The 17103-nt window shown below is 41.3% G+C and overlaps 2 protein-coding genes across 3 annotated transcripts; one reads left to right on the forward strand and one right to left on the reverse strand.

Annotated features, from left to right (window-relative positions):
• The first annotated feature begins 878 nt into the window (after window positions 1-878).
• On the forward strand, window positions 879-12839 carry vwa5b2 (von Willebrand factor A domain containing 5B2). Its single transcript, XM_086172890.1, has 22 exons — window positions 879-995; window positions 2153-2349; window positions 3263-3463; window positions 3935-4160; window positions 4314-4471; window positions 4597-4728; window positions 4828-4952; window positions 5061-5237; window positions 5345-5455; window positions 6153-6355; window positions 7761-7875; window positions 8047-8232; window positions 8336-8543; window positions 8629-8957; window positions 9343-9580; window positions 9644-9991; window positions 10102-10239; window positions 10639-10770; window positions 10847-10897; window positions 11087-11198; window positions 11460-11583; window positions 11664-12839. The coding sequence occupies exons 2-22, from the start codon at window positions 2211-2213 to the stop codon at window positions 12408-12410; spliced, it is 4200 nt and encodes a 1399-aa protein (XP_086029016.1). The 5' UTR covers window positions 879-995; window positions 2153-2210; the 3' UTR covers window positions 12411-12839.
• alg3 (ALG3 alpha-1,3- mannosyltransferase) lies at window positions 12319-17097 on the reverse strand. 2 transcript variants are annotated; one of them, XM_086172888.1, is made up of 9 exons: window positions 16876-17097; window positions 16191-16290; window positions 15956-16103; window positions 15660-15820; window positions 15403-15523; window positions 15099-15304; window positions 14201-14278; window positions 13853-13996; window positions 12319-13729 (listed from the first exon to the last, which is right to left on the reverse strand). In XM_086172888.1, exons 1-9 carry the CDS (start codon window positions 17057-17059, stop codon window positions 13549-13551), a joined length of 1323 nt encoding a protein of 440 aa, XP_086029014.1. In that variant the 5' UTR covers window positions 17060-17097; the 3' UTR covers window positions 12319-13548. The 2 variants fall into 2 exon arrangements, with proteins under 2 accessions (XP_086029014.1, XP_086029015.1); XM_086172889.1 differs by having other exon boundaries at window positions 13853-13992; window positions 14199-14278.
• Between the last annotated feature and the right edge of the window lie 6 nt (window positions 17098-17103).

A 17103-nucleotide genomic window follows, 5' to 3' on the forward strand; every position in this document is an offset into this window, starting at 1 on the left:
GATATTTAATTGCAGCTTTAAGTAATCCAAAAGGTATTACCTTTTTTATGGGTCACATCTACTATAATTTGAGGTTTCCATTTGAGGGTGTTTATCATTGTTGAACAAAAGTGGGAGTAGCCTCATTGTTCTATTTCATATGTAGCATTTAGGAAAAATGTAGAAAAATACACAGACATTAAGAATCATTATGATGCATCTTTGCACAAGTGCTATAAAATCCACACACATATACAGTTGACCCTAACTGCCCCTCGCGTGCCATTTGATGTTTCTTCCTTCGGAAGCTCCCGACTCCTTCTGTGTTAATCCTGTATTCAGATAAAGCCGGGAGGAGGATCTGCATCTCCCTGACTGACCTGTTGGGAGATGCAGAGCACATCACCCCCCTTCAGCCCTCGTATTTTCCCTGGCCAAGCCATTAGCCATGAATTATGGTGCTTCTACCATCACAGCCAATTGTCTGGATGAGAAGCAGGCTCTGCCTCGCTTAAAGCTGTGTGTTAGCTTGTGACTAAACAGCAGGTTCATAGTCATAGTTTGTGATCAGTTCTGTAGTTCTGAAAGGAACAAAGTAAGCTGATGACATTTGAAATGCAGGATACTGCCTGCAAAAATCATCTTGAATTATGGGCAATTATATTTGCACATGCATAATAAAAAGTCACGTGGAAATCATTGAAAAAAAGTCTGTGCATAATTGTAACCTTTATAGATTGTCAAGTTAAACACCTGTAATCAGTGAGAAGAAGTGAAAAGAGACAGAGAGTGAGGGGGAGAATAAGGAGAGCAAGTGAGAGTGAGACAGTGACAGAGTGAGAGAGAGAGAGAGGGGGGGGGATGAGACAAACAGTGGGAGGGAGAGAGAACAAGAGAGAGGAAGAGAGAGCAGGTCTCCTACCAGGAAAACTCCACTGCTGTATCACTGGGAAACCCATGAACAGATGTGTGGAGTGATGCAGACTGGATGCAGAGACACTGCACTGAACTGTACAGTAAGTGTTCCTCAATCATTATTCTATTCTTATCTGCAGCTTGTAACCGACAAAAAGGGACTGCAGCATTATCCAGAGCTGTTGGCCAGCTGTGCTGCTGCTGCTGCTGCTGCAACTACACTGACAGAATAATAACACCACAAAGACTGGATACACTTTTACACTCTGACTTTTATTTGAAATGTAAAGGCAATATTAATTATGAATGGATCACTTGGATCTAGTAGTAAGTGTTAATATACTGCAACTACACACACTGCACGCGAACACAAATCGACTCAGGGTATCACAGAGATAACTATCTCTGCAGTGCATCGTTCATCCTGGTGATAATGATAAACAGACAGACATTAGTTTGAACCCTGATGTTTTAGATTTTTATCTGTGTGTGTCCTCAGACAGCATCACTTAGCCTTACTTTAACCAATACAGTATTTATTTGCCCATTAGGAGTCTGGAGCATGTTAGCCAGATGGAGGCTGTTTATCTTTTTATGAGAGTAGAGGTGAAAAGACCATTACCTAGATCACAGCAAACACACGTGTGTATGTGTTTGTGACTGCGTGAGTGTGTGTGTGTGTGTGTGTGTGAGTGTGTGTGTTTATGGAACAGTGTACAGAAATTAATGTGCAAAACTTGAACTACACATACTGTATAGCTGTGAATGTTCTCAAAGATCAGTTCACACTTTTTCTTAGTGCTATGTGACAAATAAACAAATATTTATAGAAATTTGTAAGGAAGTTCTCTGGGATTATAAAAGGAAGTTGTAAATCCAGGGGCTCAGCTTACATGGTACCACTGATGGCGCACACAAGACTTGATACATAAATTAGTAAGTGTTGACCAGCATTGTTAATGATTGACAAAATCTCACACACTCTAACTATCTCAGATGGTTGCCTGGAACCCGAGGACAAGAATCACAGGTTGAAAGATTGACATATTCATTGAAGAAGAGATGTCATGCTATACATACATGAATAAGCAAAACCTAAATTACATGTCTTTTAAATCAGCGCAAACAAAATAAGCCTGATATAAACAAGTGGTGTGGTTTAACATTTAAAATTCTTAGATCGGTGTGATTATGCAGTGAATGGAAAATTAGAGGATTAAGATGCACACTCACATGTTGCTATTTCTCTCTGCACAAGCTTTTTCAACAGTCTCGATAATTTACCCAAAGGAAAGGCTTATTGTCAATGTGGAAAGATGGTGGGACTCAGAAACCGTTCTACATGGGAACCCTTGCTGCTCAAGGCCTCCTGCATCAAATCCTGTGCTAATGGCTGCTCCCTGGGCATCACTGCACATCTCACATACACTAACGCTGACGTGGAATCTGTAGAAGGTGAGTGGTGGGTGACACACTTGTTGAACAACAAGACATCGTAATAACCGCATACTGCATTTAAGCAAGAAGACCTTGAGAAAAACAGGAAATTAAGTTACATTTCTAAAGGGCAAGAAATGGAAAAATAGATCTTTACAACTTGCATATAAGACAGACAGTCACTTTCAATTTCAAGTCTCAAGTGAGGAACGGGCCGTGATTGGGCTACCCTAGTGGAACGCTGGTAACACAGGGCCATATTCAATATCTAATGTAGGCGGGGACCTGATTAAAACTTTGAACAAGAAACTGAATTTGACGAGAAGGCAGGGAAGAGCACTCACACAGGATATCTTGAAGACTTGGTCAATAATCTGGCAGTAACACTTGGGAAATCTTGTAAATGATTCAAGCTGCTTGCACGGGTAAAAATCAAAGTATCTGTTATATGGGCGGACAATTGAAAACCAAACCTTGATATTTCCATCCCCACATGGGTCACGATAGGCCTCACTATCAAAATATTTGCACAGCTGGAAAGAAGAGAGTAGGTCGCAACTTTGCGTCTCGAAGCAATGCTTGCCCTTTTTGAAACAAAGAATATTTTTATTACTCAGTAAAAGTATATCGAAGAAACAAGGTTCAGGGCACTATGGCATGTTGCAAAGTTTTGCAAAGTTAATACGACAGAAATTATAAAAAGTAAATTACTCACTTAATAAACCACAAGCTTGCCGACGTACACCTGTTATCATAATAACAGTTTGGATATGAGATTAGATTTCATAGCTGAAATAGATGATAAAGAGGAGCCAGTGAAAATTATCGCTTGAAATAAATGAGCCACTCAAAAAGAATATAGCACTGCAAGATTCATTCTTTATTTAGTAGAAGCAAACTCCTGTCTGTCTTTATACAACCCTCTGTCCAGGTGTATTTGTGTACCCCCTTGGGGAGAAAGAAGTTGTGGTTGGGTTCGAGGCTATGATTGCAGGGAACCTGGTGGGAGTCCAGATACAGAGCAGAGGGAAGCTGAAGGACTGCTGCCTGGATTGCTGTCCTGGATCTGGTCAAGAAGGCCGGGAATGGGGTTGCTGTGGGAGCTCTAGGCTGGACATGCAATGCACCAATGGTGAGCAATGATGCATGGGGAACCATGGTAATGGAAACGGTCTGATTTTAATTTGCTTTTGTGTGTAAAAATGAGGTTAGCATCAATTGGAGCTTTCCACAACTTCAATATTGTTCAACTAATTTACCATACTGTAGCTGTACAAATGAAGCATTCGTTTGAAATAATCATCCCACATTGTACATGGAAGGTTCAGCTAAAAGGAACAACAGTAAAATCCAGAATCATTTGTAAAATTCTGTTCTTGAATCATTTATCATTGCACTGAAGGGTCATTATCAAGTGTCGTAAAGACGTGATCTCATCATGAATACAAATTTATTACACGGTGTCCCTTCTATGTTCTGTTTGAGCCTCACTCAGAATGAAAAGTAGAGATGTCAGAGGCAAATGGATTTGGCAGCCTGCCTAAAATAGTGTTCATTAATATTTGTTTTCAAGATCTGCCGACCTTTTACACTTTGTCTTCAGGACATCTCATCCTAGACGAAGACCTGGAAAGAACCACCTTCATCGTGGGCATAGGGGTCATTGGACCCATGGATATAGTGTCTGTTATCATTAAGACCACGCTAGAACTCCCCACGTTGGAAAATGGAGCCATCCGCATTGTCTATCCAACGTTATTTACCCCGATTGTCAAACGGCAGATGACGACAAGCAAGAGTGAAAATGGTGGAAAATCAGAAGAAACTGGGTACAGATTAGTATTTATTTCAACCCCGATTTAAATGCGGTAATGCATTTTCACCAAGTGTGCCTCTGGCGCTTATCTCGGATTTTTTTTTTCACAAAAATTGATCTGCATCATCAAATTTTCTCAAATAATCTATACTTCTCATATCGGCAGGCCGACCAGCTGTTTTGGTGCCACCTCAGGAAAACAAGACCGGGTCTTAAGTTCTGAGCAGCAGTGTGCCCATGCCATCTTCACCAGTCCAGCTGCCAATTTGGCTCCTTATGAACTCAACTTTCAGCTGCTTGTCAGAGGGGCTTGCCTGCTGGCTGGTACTTCCTTCCCTCTCCACACATTTTGATTCTCCTTGAAAGTAAAATAATCCAAAAGAGTTCAAAGAAAAGTGATTCATTTCCTCTTCATCCCCTTCATCCTCTAAACTTGAATTTATACACAGGACTGGAGAGTCCCACTCATGCTCTGAGGGCAGATGCGGATCCCAGTGCCCAAAGTGCGTCTGCCACGTACATCACCTTGGCACAGGAGCATCCGTACGATAGACACATAGAAATTATTCTGCACCTAAGTGGTGAGCAATTGAAAACTTCTGCCACTAAAGTACCTTTCTTTCTTGTTTTGTATTCCTTCTAATTCATGAACAAGACTCATTGAAACACCTGTATCACAGAACCGCACAGCCCACTGGTTATTATAGAGAAAGGCAGGCTCTCCTTCACTCAATATGAAGACCGTATTTGCACCAGACGTGATTTCATTCGCTGTACACGCAAAGATTCAGAGCCTGGACGGAAGGTTTGTTGATCCTTATACCAGCCATCGCAACCACTGTTCATGTAATGTTCCTTTGGCAACTGTTCAAATCATGCTGGTGCATAAAAAAAAAGTTACTTTGGTCTGTAGCTGGAGTTTATGAGGAAGCGGTACCACAAGGACATTATGAGCAGCCCAGTGTTAATGCTCAATTTCTGTCCTGACCTGTTGGGCGAACCCCTGGAGCTAAGCAAAGCCACCAGAGAACTGCTATTCATTGTTGACCGAAGTGGCAGCATGAGCGGAACCAATATCCAACGTGTTAAGGTGAGCCACAGTCAGAAAAAAAAAAACAAAAACAAAAAAAATGTCACTGAGGAGGTCAGTGTGTCTCAAACTATAACTGATTTTGCTGCATTCTATTGTTTTCACAGGACGCCATGGTGGTAGCATTAAAAAGTCTCCCCTCTGGCACCATGCTCAACATTGTGGGCTTTGGCACAAACATCAAGCCGTTGTTCACGTCCAGCAAGCTCTGCACTGATGTTAGTTTCACATAAAATGTGTTTTCGATAGAATTTATGTCCATCAATAGAAATCAAACGAAGTCCATTGATAGAAAACGATGTTATATTTCAGGAAAAGGTATTTAATCACCATTCCTGGGCGATTTTCTTTTTGGTTGTTTTTTTTTTTTTTTTTTTTTTTGCGTGTAGGACAGATCGTTCCCTTCCATCTCATCTCTAATCAGGCAATAGGTCAGTCTCTTGGGTTGCCTTAGTAGCAGAGTATCAGGTTTTACCCAGACCGAAGGCTGCAAGGACAAATACTCTTTGTACATACTCCTGACCATATGGTGACCTTTCATGGATTTCTAGCCAGGCGGGAGTTGTCCTTCCATAAACTCCCATGTAGGGCATATCTGCCCACATTGTGATTACAGATATTCCAATGCAGGTGTTAATGTGTGTATGTTTGCGCTTGCTTTATTAGAGAAAAGCTGATTCAATTATAGTCTACCCTGACAGGGTAATTAGGGCATCTGATGTCAAACATTGAACTTGCCAACGTAGATGATGCTTCCATGGGTGACGTTTTCCTTTCTTATGTTGTTTATATGGACACCATGTATATAACTTGTCTGTCTATTTATTACCCTGTACATACGCCAAGCTCTCACTGCAAAATTTCTCTGTGTCTGCACAATGACAATTAAAACTCTTGATTATTGATTCTTTATAGGCAACAATAATGCAGGCAAATGAGTTTGTCCAGAAAATGAGAGCTGACATGCGAGGCACAAACCTGCTGGGAGCTCTGTCCTGGCTGTATCAACAGCCGATGCAGCGTTCGTATCCTCGCCAAGTTTTCATTGTCACAGATGGATCCATCAGCAATGTGGGCAAAGTGCTGGAACTTGTCCGTAGAAATACATGTGCTGGCAGGTATGGAGTTCCATAATGATTTGTTTACTAAAGAAAAAACTAAAAAGCAAAACCGAGTCGGTGCAACCCCGAGGGGCTTCCAAACTGATTGATTTTAAAAGTGAAATAATTCATCATCTGTTGTACCTTTAAATATGTAATTTGATTAATTTGAAGTATAATCCTTGTGAAATCTTGATGTGGCAACTAGACTTGATTTTGCTCTAATTTTTTCCCTTTTTTTCTTCTTAACTTGATTCTTTATAAATATTAAGTCCACAGGCCACTTCCAAATTTGACAAGGATTAACCATGAGCTGGATGAGGGAAAACCTTCAGTTTAAAGTATTTATATCTGTGATTTTATACAGTTGTCTGAATTTTCAGATAACATCTTTACACTTTTCTGATTGTTTCCGCAAACTGTTTACAAATTTAATTATATTTTCAATTTCATCTTCAGGTAACTTTCCATAGCGTTGTACATGTGCTGAGAACATAATTAGAAACGAATAAAATGTTGCTTTAAATGGATTTTCATATCACAGATGCGGGAACAATTGCTGGGTAACTTTTTTACCTGGGTGTCTCATACATTCTTGTTTCATTCTAAGCAAACACTCAGCAAAACAAACTTAAAGCTTAAAAATCGAATTCGCAAACATGCTTTCAGTGGCATTTGCTTGAAAACTAAATCACAATTGAGAACAAGAAAGCATGGATGATTAGAATACTGCGAGAGAGAGAGGTGAATACGATTTTACAGAAACATTGTCAGGGGCAGAAAAGAAACAAAGACTTGAGGACAGAAGCAAACAGACATCTTGAGGAATTGAGATCAAACACTTTGACAGAAAAAGTATGTCTCGGCCCTGCCCACTAATCCGGTTAAGTGCTCTCCTCGGTATTAAAAGTCACACCCCTCCGGTCCCTGCAAAAACTATGTACATGGTCATTGTTTGTTTCACCGGGATTTTTTCAATTTAATTTTAGTTACAACCCAGACTATCCCTTTTATCAACTGTACCAAATTACATCAGAGAAATACATTGCAAAAAGATCTGGTCATTTCGACAGACCCACTGCAATGCAGCTCTTTGCCTTTTCATTTATTCCGTCACATGCTCTCAAACTGCCAATTAGCTAAATGAATTGTGATCCGTCTGAATGCCCCGGCTAATAGCACTGTGTGTGAGATGGCTCCGCTTTTTCTTATTCCTGCATCACAATTAGCTCTCTATATGGCATTGGGTTTTGTAAATACGTGCTTCCATAAGGTTGAGTAAATTTATATGCTTGACGTTATACCTATGTCACACTTCCCACATGTCTGTATTGAATAATAGATAGCATCCAGTGGCTTTGTAGATATTTCAACTTTATCATTGCATCCTACGGTAAATATGATGTACCTACTTCCATCGCAGATGTTTTGGGCTGGGCCTTGGTCCCCGAGCCTGCAGGAGACTCCTGCAGGGTGTTGCCAAGCTGACAGGAGGTACCACTGAGTTCTTGGATGAGGAGGAGAGACTCCAGCCCAAGGTCAACAATACTGCCATCTACTGGAAAATATTTGACGTTGGCGATAGTAAACTATCTTCAGTTGTCCCGCTAAGTTGTTTTTTTTTTAATCTTTTTTGCCATTGTCACATCATTAGCCCCCCATTATTGATGCTTGAGCAATATTCTAACAATACCGTTCAAACTCCATAGTTGATCAAGTCGCTTAAAAAGGCCTTTGAACCCGTGCTGACTGATGTAAGAATCGACTGGTACCTGCCAGAAAACATGGAGGCCCTACTTTCACCCAATGAAATCCCACCGCTCTATCCTGGAAATCATCTCATTGGATACTGCACGCTGTATAACATGACAACTTTTAAAGGAAAAAAAACAGAGGTACACCAGGGTGCACTCATTCACTGATTCTCTGCATGTCATTGACTGTCGTGACATGAGAATAACATTTAACTTTCCTGTACACTTTTTACATATATCAAAGTCTCAAAGAAGGGATAATAAGGGCACACATGGCGGGTCGGTCTTTTGCCAATCAAATGATGATCTTTCGCCGCCTGCTTCCTCTGAGCTTATGCCACTGGTGACAACTGCAGATGGCAATAACTTGGAGGAGGCACTGAGGGAGATCTCCAGAGAAATCTCCTCTGAATTCTCCTGTGCCAAAGACACAGAAGCAGGCACCAGTCAAGGCAAGTCAGATAGTATTGCAATCCATATTAGCCCTTTGAGTACATCATGGCGTACTGGCTAACGGTTTGCTTGTGTCTTCTGTAGGTGAGGAGATAGACTGGTCCACTGATGTGAGGACAAGGATCCAGGAAAGGTCCTATATCCAAGACCAGTATGTCCTGACCCGCTGCTCTCTCAGCAGTGAGCAGAGTCTGCAGACACAGACGCGCAGCCACGCGCCCTCGACTTCTGGCTCAACAGGCAGATTCTTTCTGCCTGACCCTCTTTCCTCTGACCCCGTACTAGACACAGGGTCTTTACCTCAAGGTCTTGAGAAGATGCCGCCTCCAGAACAGAAATCTTCCCTGTCTCGATGGGCGGACTCGTGGCAACAAAACCTCTCATCGGAAACCACTTATAATGGGACGAGAAAGGTATGAATAGTAGATAGTGATAGCCTGACGCAGGTTAAATGACACGCTATGAAAATGAATTTTCTGTAGGTCATTTAGGGCAAATTAGTGACAGAAATGTTTTGCTTCTCTTTCCATTGCTGCCCCTTTTTTTGAAAATCTTTACCGAAGTACTCGAATGAACAAAAATGTATAAACCAAATATTCAGCAAGGAGTTGTACTTTTTTTTCCTTTCTCACTTTTATAATGCTGTTTCTATTAAGGGTTGTTGAACGTGTCATAGAGAAGATTATAATTCTGTAATTGATGTGTTGTGCAGTTCAGCTTGGCTTAACAACACAACTAATGGTGAAAATGTGTCATCGTCATCATTAACACTTTAAAATCGATTCTCCCCGTAACCAGAGTGAGAGCCTGGGAATGTATGAAGAGTCTCACCGGAGACAAAAACATTTGGCACGTTCGACCATGGCTGCGAGAAGCTTCTCATCCCCACAGGGGGAGCTAGAGATGCATCGGCTGAGGAGAGCTTTAGAGAGGGTCTCCTTTGTCCAGACCCTGGGAGGAAGGTTGGATGAAAGCGATGGAGAAACAAAGCCCCCATCAAGAGGGACACTGTCCCACAGGAGCTTAAATGACTCCAGTAAGTACTTATTATTTTCTCACATTCTATTTCGGTCCTTACATTTCTCACTCTGATCCTCAGATGGAATCCTGTTTCCTGCCTCCCCTCTGGAGTGGGACAGCTTTGCAGAGCCAGAATATTTTTTCACTGCCCTTGCTCCAGAGGATCCCCCGCCAGGTCAGTGTCGCTCCATTATTCATGGCCTGCTGAGTAGCCAGCCTGTGTCCTGGGAGGTCACTGTCAACCTGAAGCACCTCCTGGCTCCTGAAAAAGAGGAGACGTCAGAAGCTGAAGAGTGCGGAAACGGGAGAGAAGGAGGAGGACGAGGAGAGAGGGATTCTTGGGAAGAGATTATTCACCAGCTGACTGCACGATCGGTTACCAGAGACTTTGAGAAAATGGCAGAGAAGGAGAACCAAACCGGACATGGTGAGGTCAAACTGGCTCAGTTGTTTGTTTGGATGATTCCTTTACAATGTTCAAAAGCACAATCCACCCCACACTCTTCGGTTGACGATGTATCTTTGATGGCTTTTCAGGTTCAGCCAAGCGATACCGTATGAAAGCCATCCAGACCAGTAAGCATTGCAACATCATTTGTATGTACACAGCCTTTACGACAATAGACAGCAATCCAGACAGGGGTTTGCAAGACAACGGAGACCTCCAAACTACAGGCATGTTGACAAACCACACAGAGACACTCCAATTCAATGATTATGCCATTCATTGAAAGGGTAGAAGCTCACAGGAACAAATAAAGAGTAAGGTGTTTTGTTTTTTAAATCTCCACGTAATGTTCTATCTTATTGGACCTGTAACGGATACAAACTGATTGTGAAGTCACAAGTTAAACTTGTGGTTGATAAGCTTCTAATTCCCATTTTCAATGAGCTAGAAGAAAATTTACACTTTGTTCAGTTATGAAAAAATTCAAACATTTTACTATTGGGACAAGATTGAAAATATATATCAATTGGGAGGGCAATTTAAGGTATGATGAATGCATGTGGACCAAGTAATTTTTTATTTAACACTTAGCGAAGAAAATGCTGACTTTTTTTGTGGGTGTACAGGGACGCGTCTGGGGAGCAGGCAGAGTTCCTACTCAGGGAGCCGCAGGCAAAAGGTCTACTCTGTAGGTTTGGGCCGCCGACGCTGTAGTAAAGAGGAGGGCGAAGAAGTTGAGGATGCGTGGAACTCTACAGGTACATGGAGTAAATGATACCAATGTGCATTTCCTTATCAAATGTTTGGATTTTCAAGAATATTTTCATCCCTTAGACCGAGATGACACCCCAGCCTCACCGTGTAGTCTTACATCTTGGGATTCCAGTAAGGGCTTTTGTTAGCATAACCAGTAATAATATTTTCCCCGTATTTCCTGTTATTTATTGCCCAGACTGAATCTAAATGTTGAAATAACATGCTTATTTGAATTATCTAAACATGGTTTAGATGCCTCACCTTGCCACTGCAGTATAGAAAGTTCATTTCGAGATGTATCTCACACTGTTGACTCAGGTGTAGGTGCCAGTGCCTTTTCTGAGATGCCCTCATCAGTTTCAGGTCCCTCTGGCACTCGTTCACAGCGATCTATAGAAAGCAAGTCAATGGAGAGCTTCTTTGGCACCAGGTGAATTTTATTCTCTTTCACCGGCCACTGAAGTGCAAAGTTCTTTGTTTATGGGAATGGGAATGCAAGCATTATTTACCAGAGGAGAATTTATTGTGACTTAATAGCAGCAGAAAACATGCAAGAAATTATGTAATTGTATTGATTACCAGAATTAAACCAGTTGCATTGATAATTTTTGTGTACAAATACCGTCAATATAATATACCGTCAACCAAATATATAAATATGCTTCTCCTCTGAACTGTTTGCATATTCCAGGTTCCCTCTTGGGAGACTCAGATCCTCCTTTTCATCAGGAAAACAGGCCCCTCTAAAGTCCCACTGTTTGTCCGCAGAGACTGATAAACAAACTGAAGCTGAAGTTCCAGACTACCTGCCCCTGGTAACCCCTGGAACACTTTGAGCTGATGTGCTTCACTACAATAGCACACAAATTGAACAGCAATGTCTGTTGTCTCCTAGGTGCGCCTGCAGCTGGCGTCCGGAGCCTTTCTTCTGACAGAGCACTACTCGGACTGTGTCCAGATATCCTTGGACCGTCTGAAAAGGGCTTCACCTTTTAGCCTCCATCGCCGCAGTCTCAGCCCACCCTTCCGCTGCACATCCCCGAGTGCTCCATCTTTGTCCCACTCCTCCAAACCGCCCAATATTCACCATGTCACCTTTTCTCCTTCTTCCTGTACTCTCGGAAAAACAACCGTACCTCCTTTCCACCACACTCCGGATGATACTCCCTTGATGCTCGAGCCAAGGGTTCGCCGACGACATCTGTCTGACCGAGACCAAGTGACATTGTCTCCTGACATTCCCAGCTCCGAGGAAGGTTCCCTGGAGCTACCCCTTGGAAACTCTCAGAGCCACGGCCAGGCAGATAGTGGCCGTGGGTCTGAGACGGATGTGTGTGAGGGCTCCTCGGTCGAGCCTGCTGACCTCCAACTGAGCAGCCAGTCGGCTCAAGAAGATCTGGAGGGCTCAAGCTGGGCTACAGCGGTGGCATTAGCTTGGCTTGAGCATCGTTGCGCTGGCTTCTTCATGGAGTGGGAGCTTGTGGCGGCAAAAGCAGACTCCTGGCTACGCTGTCAGGAGCTGCCGGAGGGATTGGACCTGGCAGGGCTGAAGGGAGCTGCAAGACAGCTGTTCCTGCTGCTACGCCACTGGGATGAAAATATTAAACTCAACATGCTTTGTTATAACCCAAACAACATGTGAGGATACAACCAAAGAGGAAACTGAGTTGATTAACCTATGAGAAATGAAAGTGACTCTAAGGAAGCAACTCCTGCAACTAGTTTGTAACTTTCAATGTAGAACCAATTAACCCAGTGCCAAATCACTTTATATTATGTTGCTCATAGCAAAGACCGAGCTGCCTTTAATCCCAAATTTGCTTTATGCAATCACACGAATGCCTTGATTAAAAGAAATAGCTTTTTGTAGTTTTTAGCTTGTAGTTAATGCTTTACTTAGCCAACTTTCTAACTATCATAAGAATCTAAAAGAATTACTGTCATTATTTTGATTATTTAATGAACTATTGATGATCAAAATGACTGATGGGAGAAATAATTCATTTTTGTAAGTGTATGAAAAAAAGACAAGCAGCATTAAACTTAAATTGCATCCTTCTTTAATATAAAACATCACATTTTGGCTTATGTTCCACAGCATAATTCTGACATGAAAGATATCTATATACTGATGTGACAATAGATCAGTCAACTAAAGGGAAAGATTTTTGTTTTCAGTTTAGTTGTACTCCTTTAATGAAAACCATTAAAGAAATTCTATTCTGATTTCTTAACAGGGTACATAAACACCCCTATGCAATATTTCAGTTTTAAACATGATTTAAGCATTTTACTCGAGCTACTTTTGTTTTGCATATTTTTCTTGTTACAGTGCTTTGTGCTCTAAGGGCCATCACAGACTTGGATGTTTTCTGCTGAAAATTGATTCAGTCAGGTGATATCATGGTTAGGGCTAGCATAAGTAGGAGTAAAGCTTCTTCTTTCAAAACATTAAATTGACACGATCATTCACATATTAGAACTGAAGTCCAGTATGACTATCATATCTAAAAATGTAACCTGAGAATCCATATTTTCTTTCAGTTTTCAACTGTAAAGTACAATTACATGCCGTTTCATTATCTACCCACATTAGCTTCCTTCACTTTCAGCACAGTGCTGTTATAAAAAGCACTGAATGGCTCCATTTATTCTTTAAAAAAAAAAAAGTCTACCTCGAAACCCTCCTGTACCGGTGAGTGAGGGATGAAATAGGAGGTCGGAGGCCGTCGAACAGCTGATTTGACCGAATAAGACATGTGGCCTGCTTTAGCTGAGGCTCACTGGCATTTGTCCTTAACAGGTGTGTCTCCCTGTTTGTCACTCTTGGCTGAAGGCAGGGGTGGAGCCAACCAGAGGCAGAGGAGGATGATGAGGTGACAGACATGAAGGGCTGCAGAGCTACTGTTCGTAGAGGGGAAGGTGTTCCACGAAAGCTCAATAAGACCCAGGATCAGCACTCTAAATACAAAAAATAAACAGTATAAAGAGACATGATAAGTGAATCAGGCATCAGATGTTTACTGCAGATTTAAAACTTCCCATCAGATGCTCATTTAGTATAGGACTTAGCTTTACTCTCACCTGAGCAGGTGGGCTAGCTTTTTTACTCCTCCACTCCACAGCAAATAAGGCAGGGTATGGAAGTACCAAACATAGAACTGGTAGTGCAATGAACGACTGAAGCACATGCCAATAAAGTTGGAAGTAAACAGAACCAGCACTATCTGTGATTGTCTGTTAAGTTTCAATATGAAAGCCAAGAAATCTCTGGAACATTAAGTCCTTAACTAATATCCCGTGGAGATATTCAGTCAATTCATACTTAGTATAAGAAAACACTTGCATTGCGAGCTGGATGTGACTGTTCAGACATCAACATAATTGAGTAGCCTCAAATTGAGGCTGAGGATAGGGTGCAACAAAAGGATATGATCAACGGTGCTTTTCTGTGCAGGGATTTTCCTCTTGCTGGGCTCTTTGAGAAGTTCGAGGTTCCCCTCACCTGGCCTTAAAAGTAAAAAAAATAAACAAAATACTCTTACTTCTTATAAAAAGGACAAAAAAATAAAAACAGCAGATCCTTTTAATATGTGTGAACTTTACATAATCCTGATACTGCAAAATGTCATAAACATGTCTCTGTAATGTTCATTTACTAAAAAAACAACTGCAGTAGATAGAATACTGACCAAATAAAAGGCAGATTTCAAAGATGTAAAATGGTTGAATAAAATCTTGACTTCAGTTGAAAAAAGTATTTTCGAACTTCATGGGCATGCCATGCTTCCTTTTACTTAGAGGTAATTCATTTCAATCAAGAATCCAGCAGTTTGGTCCTGAAATTACACCAGACTATTTTTTCAACCACAGAAATTGCAACAAAAGTCATTGTTAGTCATTGTGCTTAGTATCGGTAAAAAATTTGATTTTTTTTTTATAGTAGAAAAAAACAAGTTTCACTATGCATTCAAGGAGAGTTATTGCAATGTGTATTTGATGACTTTTGACAGCAGAAGTTACGGGGACTACAGTTCTCTGGATTAAGATAATTAGTTTCAATGGAGACCCCTGGGTTCAGAGTGCACACAGAAAATAGTCTTCCTGTAGGAAGTATGGCAACGCACACATTTCTCAAAACAGACACATTTTCCAGAAAAGTGACTATTAATATACTACAGCAGGATCCATGCAATTATGTACTGGAAGCCAAATCATGTGTGCGGTTTGGAGCACTAAACCTCATATCATTTTAACCCTGAGCTTCTTACATGTCATTACCAGCTAAGGGGTCAGTAGTACGGTAACTTTGAGCTCAAGTTGTTCTTACCTCTTCCATCGGCGGAGAGCAAAGAGCAGAAGGATCAGTAGGTGAGATCCAAGAAGGAGTAAGTGGAAGTAGCGATTCAAAAAGAGCCATTCTGGTAGGAAGCGCCAGTTGACCGTCCACTTAAACATAAACTGTCGGCCTAGATCAAAAGCCCGGCTCACATAACCGATTGGGTTTTCCAGAAGGAAAGGCAAAGCCAAAATGAACTGTGATAATAAAACAGAGTCATTAGACATTAATCCTGGCAATAAAAAGAAAAAGAAAAGTGGAATTTTGTCAACTAATGACTGTTTGTCCGACTCACCTGTATACCTGCACACAGAGAAAGTTTCGGAATAGTCCTGATTAGACCAAACTCAGACAGGAGGAGGAAGAGCAGTCCAGGGGCAAAAAGAAGAACGTTCATTTTGACAGACACTGCTAAACTGTCAGAAAAATAGAAAGAATGCATTATTTCATTATATATAACACAAAGCAACACCTGTACCTCAGCATGATTGGCACTGAAACATGAAATTTGCAGACATATTCATTGGTCCAGTGACAGAAGTCACAACTTGCCTGTAAAGTCCACAGCCCAATGTCCAGTAGCCGTCCATGAAGAGGTTGACAGCCGCAAATAGAAGCATCATGGCCACCGGATCATTAAAGAGACGCAGAACAAAGATGGAGTGAATCCGGTATGATGCACAACACATGAAGAAGAAAACATAGGGAGGAACCTGCAAAAGGTTTAAGGAATAAAGACATGGATTACTGAGAATGAACAGAAGTAAGACCAGTTGGTAAGTAAGAAATAGTTCTGCAGATTATGTTTTTTTTTTTTTATGTTGCCGATAGTATCCGGGTAGACTAACCTTCTTAGTGCGGTGGTATATTCTGAAGACCAAGAGCAGTGTAATGAGGTAGAAAACAGCAAAAAGGTACTGGCCCAGACGGATGTTCACACCTGAGCTGGTTATGTAATACAAAGCTGTAAAGATGTATACAAAGCCAGCTGGATACCTGCAACAGCAATGAGAATGTTCATTCAACAGTTATTGCACAAAAAAATCCGAAAGCCCACCATGAGATGAAATTTTTGCAACTCACACCAAGGGGCCTGTGTCTCCTTTAAGCTGTGTGTAGTCATAAGTGCCATTGATTACTCCCTCCACCTCATCCATGTAGGCTTTCCAGTCAATCTCGGTGTCTTATGAAAAGCATGTCAGGTGAATCATTGAGCATAGGGGAATTAGAATCGCTGACAGTGACCATTCAAGGATTTCTAGTGACTGATTAATAAAATAAAAACTACAATGTCAAAATACTACAATGTATTTGATACGTTGATACATAATATTAGAACTACAACTACAATGTCACAGACTAAATATCTTTCATGTATAACAGCTAACAGTTTCTCACGATTTTATACATATGAACACCTATATTCATAGTTTTCTATGGTCAGCTTCTCAATGTATGAATTATATGATCAATTCAGTTTATTATTAGATAAAAATAATCAATGTTTGCATGCCTTTACTTTTAGAAATATTGTCGAAGTGCTTAATAGGCAAACTAGTGGCAACTTTTGAGGGCCAGTATACATCACAACGTACCGCTGCTACGAATTTTCACAGTAACAAACCAACTGCATGTCATGCGAGAACTGTAAATTCCCTTTGACAGGGGGCTTCTGAGTGTTTGCTAATGCTAACATTTTAGCGTTCTGATACATTCAGAAAGACGAAAAAAACACATAGCATGCTAACTAGCCAGCACAACTACTTACATGCTACCTTCTGTATGACCCAAACATTGATCCCGATTTCCAAAATCCATAACAGTGAAACCACCAGTAATGTGTATTCCGTCTTGAACACGACTAAGTGTTTGTCCTGCCACAGTGTGTTAAGGATCGCCCGCAGAGGAGACGGGGAACCAGGCGGCTTTCTCCGCACAATCCCTCCTGCCATCTCGGGGACGTAGACATAGAAAGAGGCTTCTTCTATTATTTGAC

Source organism: Fistularia commersonii, chromosome 25 (assembly GCF_037954325.1).
Source record: "Fistularia commersonii isolate RoL2024-O1a breed Wild chromosome 25, RoL_Fcom_v1.0, whole genome shotgun sequence".
NCBI classification, from domain to species: domain Eukaryota; kingdom Metazoa; phylum Chordata; class Actinopteri; order Syngnathiformes; family Fistulariidae; genus Fistularia; species Fistularia commersonii.